Genomic DNA, 6,884 nt, shown 5'->3' with positions numbered 1-6,884 from the left:
TAAAGCTCTTTTAGATTTAGATTTCCTTTTGTTTTCGTGTGGTTGAATTAGTTATATGTTGTACTTTGTTATTTAATCAATGCACGTTTTCTTGATGTCAAAAAAAAAAAAAAAAAAGTTGAAGAACAACTTTTTACAATTTACACAACCAATTTTCATAGGTTGTGCAATAATATAGAAGGATTTTTTTCGTACCCAAGTTTTAGTACCATTTAACTAAAGGTTTCTTGATTGAACTCGTAGAAATTTACCAAGTATCTAGATATGAACGCCAATAATCATGCTTTAGAAAATGAAAAACCGTCGAATTTTCAGATTCTTTCATACAAACCACTATCTTGTAACCTATTTAATATGCCCTCGTACATAATAATTTTATCATAATAACCACTAGGCGAAACTTGACTATATAGTCAAGAAAATCGCTTATTTTCTCATGGAAAAAATCTAAAGAGAAAAACAAGAAAAAAATATATTAAACTCTATATACGAGAAAATCAATGCCAACCCCCTTCATTTGGTGATTGTAAATTGCCGAATAGTACTGATAATTATGTGGTATCTTCAACTGTTATTGAACTTGTGTTCTGGTGTACTTGCTGAAGCCTGTATTTTGTGGTAATCATTAAAAAAAAATTCACATAAATCACCTAATAAATTTTGTTTTGGTAATCTATACAATATATTAAAAGGCGTGCGAAAACAAAAAACTGTGCCACGTGGCGCCCTAAGGAGATTCAGTTCATGTAATCTATGTACAATAAAAAAAAATTAAGAAATTGCATAGAATAGGATTTGATCCGAGACCTCAAGTACATATACTAAACTTTTATCCACTAGGTTAAGTTGTATTTAGTGTTATTATCATAAAGTATTATATTAATAAATGAAATTTTTTCTCACCCGGGGCATAGCCCGGGCCTAATAAGTAATAACTAGTTTGCACCTAAAATGATAGCTAATATAAATTGTTGGTTTATTAGCGACATATCGATTGATGAAACGTATAATGAATGCTACACTTGAGGTGAAGGTAAGCATAATGAAACTGTACAAACAACAACTAAACTGGAATAAAACAAGTCTGAACAGCAAACTTGTCCATGAACTGGATACTCATATTAATGTGACACTGATGTTGGACTAACAAAGATTTGGAAGAATTATAGAGGTGTAATGCTTATCACAATATGACAACACCATGACTTAAGCTTGACTTAAATTAAATATTTTTCTTATTATTATGGTTTAACTTTTTTCACCTAAAATTGACATCAATTTTTGTTCCATCTTAAGAGAAATTGAAACAAAAGAGTCTTCACATGTCCTGTGATTTTAGCATAATCAAAAGTTGATACGACTATATAGATCTTGACATGATGTTACAATCTTTTACACAATTATTTCCTCCGTCTTTAATTATTTGTTACGTTGTTTGGGCACAGAGCTACAATTAAGTATTTAGAAGAATTAAAAAAAATGAGGTGGGAATCATAATTTTATAGGCTAATAACAAAAATTTGAGTTGTAAACTTATAGGTAAGAAGATGGCAAAAATAAATGGAAATACGAAGAGGTCATGAACTCATAATTGTCAAATAAATAAATGTAACAAATAAAAAGAGACATTTATTCATGAAAAATATAACAAGTAAAGAAGACAAAGGAAATATATAGTACTATACTATTATGTGGTCTTCTTCATGAAAGTATAGGTGGTTAAATCTCTATTTTATATGGGAAGAGGGGTAGGACGCCAAAATATTAGAAACCCCATTTTACCCTCATTATATCTCTATTCTAACTGCTTACTTTAATTAAAAAATTAAAAATTATAAAAAAATTACCTAATTAATTTCAAAAATAATAAAAAGACTAAAAAGAAAACCATCAACAATTAAATATCCCTAATTTATTAGATATAATTTACAATTAATTTAATTTTCTACACCCCCTAAAAAAAATTAATTTTCTACGTATTTTCGCACGCATCGCGTGCATATAAAACTAGTTTATATTAAGTTAACTACCAAAAAAACTTCTTAAAACCATGCGATACACTTCCTTGCCTGAAATCTTTTCAACATTAGATTTTTCATTATCTACTAGTTTGTATTATTCCACCTATTCTTTTCAAGATATTCAATGCATTCTTTTGACAAAGAGGTACATACAATTATACAATTAGTCAGTCCAGTAAAGTCCCCTATAATTTCAGTATTTTGGATCATTTGATTAAATTAGACATACAAGAAGTCAAGAATACATTGGTCAATTTCAAATCAAACAAATTTGTTTGCACTTTCATGTCAAAAAAAGAAAAATTGCTTGCACTTTCTAAAATACTTAGACTTTGTTATTTTCGACTGATTTGAACTGAATTTGTCTAAAATGAACTAAATTGAACTGAAATGAAATAAACAAAAACTGAAATGGATGAAAACTGTAAGAGAAAACTAAGTGAACTGAACTAAATTTGTCCGAATTGAATTGAATTTAATTTTTATTAATTCAATCCAAAGAACGGAACCATATGTAAATGAACTGTTCATCAAAATTTTGTGTAGCCCTTTTCTTTTTCCCTAACAAGTCTTACGTGACACAAGTTAAAAATAACTAACTGCAAAACACTAAATTAAGTTCAAATGAAACTATCGTTTCAATTCATAATAAATTGTTATAAATCTCTCTCTCTTTAAATTTTGCATTCACTATTTGATGAAACGAAATTGTATTCAGACTTTACCCCAATTGAAGTGACAAAATTGCAGACCGCACATTTTACAGATCGTGCCCCATATTGATACATCAATAGCATCCTGCAATTCCCGCAATTCACATGTGCAACTTGATTTGCTATCAAGACACAAAAATTAGCAATAATCAGATTTTATTCCCCAGGAAAATATACTTTTTCGGTTCTGAAATAAATAAAACGCTTTTGTTAAAGAGCTCTCACCTAAAAAAGAAATGCGTTTTATTTATTTTAAAACGGAAAAAGTATCTAAATCTTCAACTATCAGCTTAATCTTTTTCGGAATTCTAAAGTACCTTCCAAAGCTAGATTAACGGTATGACAACAAGAACATTGTACGCTAGTTGCTCCTCGAATGTACATTAGGAGAGTGTGGCATCCTGCACATACTAGTTGGGCCATCTCTGTCCCTGCTTCAACCATTTATTTCAACATTATTATAATTACTTATTTTACGACATAGATGGAATACTTCATTGTCATCAATGTTACTGTGACTTGCGACTACATTTTCATCGGTTCAACATTATTGCCCAAATATACAAATAGACAGCCATGTTGGATTAAATGTTTGTGCCTAATTATTTTATGGTGGCATATTTCATGTTCAATATTGAGATATTTTATATTTCCTACGTTTTGAAATAAGTCAAGCGTTTCTATCTTTATATGATAGCTTTTTTAAAAAAAGTTTCATTTATTTCACAACGGATGGAATATGTATTTTATATATACCTTATTTTGATGGTGGCATATTTAGTGTCTGAATTGAGATATTTTTAATATGTTTTTTTTACCTAATTTCTAAAAGCCGTTGTTCAATTTTAGTATTTATATTGTCATACCCTCGTCAATGTCACAAGTTAATCTATCAACATCCTAGACACATTAAAATTTTAAAATTCTTGTAATAAATAGATTATTAGATATGTTAGTTTTTGTTCATCCTTCTTGAATATAGACTTTCAGTCAAGATAGAGAGATCAAAAATTATTAAAAGAGACGGTCTAATTTTAATATAAAAGTAGACCTAGTTACTAAATGAATTAAACTAGTTACCAAATGAAATTAACCTACTCACTATTGGGCTAATTCTCTTTTTAATATTGGGCTTACCATTGCCTAATTTTAATTTAAAAGTAGGCGGTCTCTTACAAGACAAACTCGAGAGAGATAGTTTCACAATATCAAATTAAGATCACGAGGACAAAAATCTTACATGGTTATCAATTCAATCCCAATCCCGTACGTTTAATTAAGGGTACGACATAAATTTACGGAAAAAGTCTTTTATAATTATGCGTTTATTTTCATCCTCTGCCCATACTTGAACTAGATTCAGTTAATTCAAGTTATAAAAAGATGTATAATAGTCATATTATATTAATATCAAATTGATAGTCAGTTGGAGGTTGAAATTACCCATGATAGGCATGAAGTTAAAAACAAAGATTAGAAAATTGAACACAAAGAAATGAAAATTACCTGGAGGTGGGACAGCAGTAACAGCATTGCATACGGCACAACATACAGAAGTAGCTCCAGCAGGATAGAGTAGCAAGTTTCTACATCCTGAACATACTAATTGACTCTGTGCTCCTGCTCATCAGTCAAAACTCATATCAACACAAATTTTCACATCAATCAAAATTTATACGAGTAATCATATATCCGGATGTACTATGTGTATGGTACACTTAAAGCTAATTTTTGCTCATTTTTTCATTTGGAAATTCCAAATAAGCAAATAAACAGTTTTGAGCATACCATGATGAAGATTTTTAAAGTTATACTTCTAATTAACCAAAGTTTTATATGCAATTCCTCAATCAAGAAAAGAGGCTCACTTTTAAAATATAAAATAAAATCTACAAGAATTTCATAAATTCTTTTCCAATTCAAGGAATCACAATTTTGGAAAATTGGCTTTTTCCTTCACTTCTACAATAACACAAACATAAAAATAAAAATATTTATTACTTTTTTATGTAAATATAATTGAGTTGAGAAATTACCATTAGCTGGTGGAGTGAAAGGTACTGGAGGTGTAGGATATGGAGCAAGAGGAACTGGCATCCTTAGATTATCCTCTTTCTCCTCCTCCTCCACCAAAATCTCTCTATTCTCTCCCTACTTTGATTCTTCAACCAACTTCAATCTTAGTTAAAAGAATTTTGAATCACATATTCACCTGTTAGTTTTATTCATGAAAAACTATAAATAATCACATATTTATGGAATGATATTGAAGATTAATAGTAAAGCAAACTTATGTTGCTTTTAATAAGAATTCCACACCACAGAAACAAAAATAAAAAAGAAAAGCTGAAAGCAAATATAGGGAAGTAGGGAAATTAATTTGGTGAAATTCATAATTACATAATTCACCAAACAACAAACAACCAAAAATGGCAGCTTTTTGTCCTGTAAAATGTTCAAAAAAGAGAGAACATGAATGGGAAGAATGCAGGTGGTATATATCAGTAAATCACTTGGGAAAAAGAAAGCATATGTAAAAAAAAAAAAAGTTTGTATCATCATACAAAATATTATCATGTTCAAAAATTTAGGCATACCCATCATATTTATAAAGAATGAAGAACAGATTTTGGAGGTGTGGAGTAAGTGTAAGTTGCTTAGCTTCAGTTGATGTGGGGGGTAAAAGCATATCAAAGATGAAATTATCAATAATGGGAGAGAAAAGAGACAGGGCAATGAATGAAGGATATTATGAGTGGGAAGAGGGGGAGTGGGAAAGAGAGGAAAAGAAAGATAGACTAGACTAAACAAGGCAATCAGATGATCTAATATTAAAAGGCGTTGTTTTTTTTTACAGAATCACGACCAGTTGGATTGCCTCGATCTTACATAAATCTGGTATGCGATAGTGAAAGACGAATTTTCAAACTTGAAATCTTATCATTTGAATGTCAAGGATTAATTACCAGTCTAATGAGTAATTGGCAACCTCGTAATCGAAAGAGTGACTAAGATATCAAAACATTTTTAGTTTTACCATGTGTTTATGATTAACATTGAGGTGCTCATGTGCTGTGAGTGATAGGTCATAGGTTCGAATCCCCCCTTTCCTTCTTTGTATTTTGTACGGCCTTCGAGGCTCATATGGATAAAGAAAACATATTATGCAAATTAGTAACCAAGTAGTACTTGGTCTAGTGGTTTGATTTGAGATCAAACCCCGCTATATGCACTTTGGGGTGGGGATTTCCCCTTACCATTCCCCCTACTTCCAATGGGCCTTGCCTGCAAACTCTGGTCGGGTTGACATGTGCGAGGTTTCGGTCCGGTTAGCGTGCATTCTTCTTACCTACTTAACATTAGTAGGTTCCCGCGTATTATGTACTTCTATACCCTTATTTTTTTCTTCATTATACAAAAAGATAACTAATTGATGCTTAAGTGCTCTACTTTTCAATGATTCACACATGTTTACTTGGCAATTGTGCAATAGTGAATGTAGCAACTAAAAAAAGACGGAGGGCGTAGTTCTCAATTAAAAGCAGAATTTTACATTTACATAGCCTTTTTTCTGTTTATAGGAAGCAAGCCGTATAAGTAATTTATACAGGCATAATTGGATATAATATACGATATAACCAAGTATGTTGACAGCTGAACTAGTTGACATCAACATCTTTTAACTATGGCGAAACTCAATACTATTAGATCTCAACTCTCAAGTATTGAATAGCCAACATAAGAATATTGTTCAAGTTTCAATTTTTGCTTGAGTACAGGTTATGGTGCAAGGCAGCTATTAGAACAAAATTTTCAATTAGTTTGCCTCATTATTTTTGTTCATTTTGGTCTAATGGATTTAATTTCTGTGATAACTTGCTTGCAATCAAAATTACATCTTGACCGTACTTCTTAAGAAGTACTAAAGGAGTAAAGATATTGTAATTCTGAATTTCTAACCTAACGAAAATAAAATGGACCACAATCTACATCATGCTAATGGTGCAAGTTAGTACAAAATCGTTATAGTTATGTCAGTGATTTACTGGTCCACCTCCTCTCCTCAACAATTATACTTCCTATGAAGAGTAGTTTTTAGTTTTTTTTTTTTACCTGTCTTCAAATACTACATGTAGGAATGGCAACGGGT

The 6,884-nt window shown here is 30.7% G+C and overlaps 1 protein-coding gene across 1 annotated transcript; it reads right to left on the bottom strand.

The window, feature by feature from the left end:
- Positions 1-265: 265 nt before the first annotated feature.
- LOC104892935 (protein LOL1) lies at positions 266-5,545 on the bottom strand. The gene is made up of 6 exons (XM_010678958.4): positions 5,332-5,545; positions 4,771-4,946; positions 4,241-4,354; positions 3,052-3,165; positions 2,747-2,856; positions 266-606 (listed from the first exon to the last, which is right to left on the bottom strand). The coding sequence occupies exons 2-6, from the start codon at positions 4,829-4,831 to the stop codon at positions 565-567; spliced, it is 441 nt and encodes a 146-aa protein (XP_010677260.1). The 5' UTR covers positions 4,832-4,946; positions 5,332-5,545; the 3' UTR covers positions 266-564.
- Positions 5,546-6,884: the final 1,339 nt, after the last annotated feature.

This window comes from Beta vulgaris, chromosome 5, assembly GCF_026745355.1.
Source record: "Beta vulgaris subsp. vulgaris cultivar EL10 chromosome 5, EL10.2, whole genome shotgun sequence".
Classification (NCBI taxonomy): domain Eukaryota; kingdom Viridiplantae; phylum Streptophyta; class Magnoliopsida; order Caryophyllales; family Amaranthaceae; genus Beta; species Beta vulgaris.
Note: the sequence above shows the minus strand (reverse complement) of the source record. Positions and strands in the feature narration are given on the sequence as shown.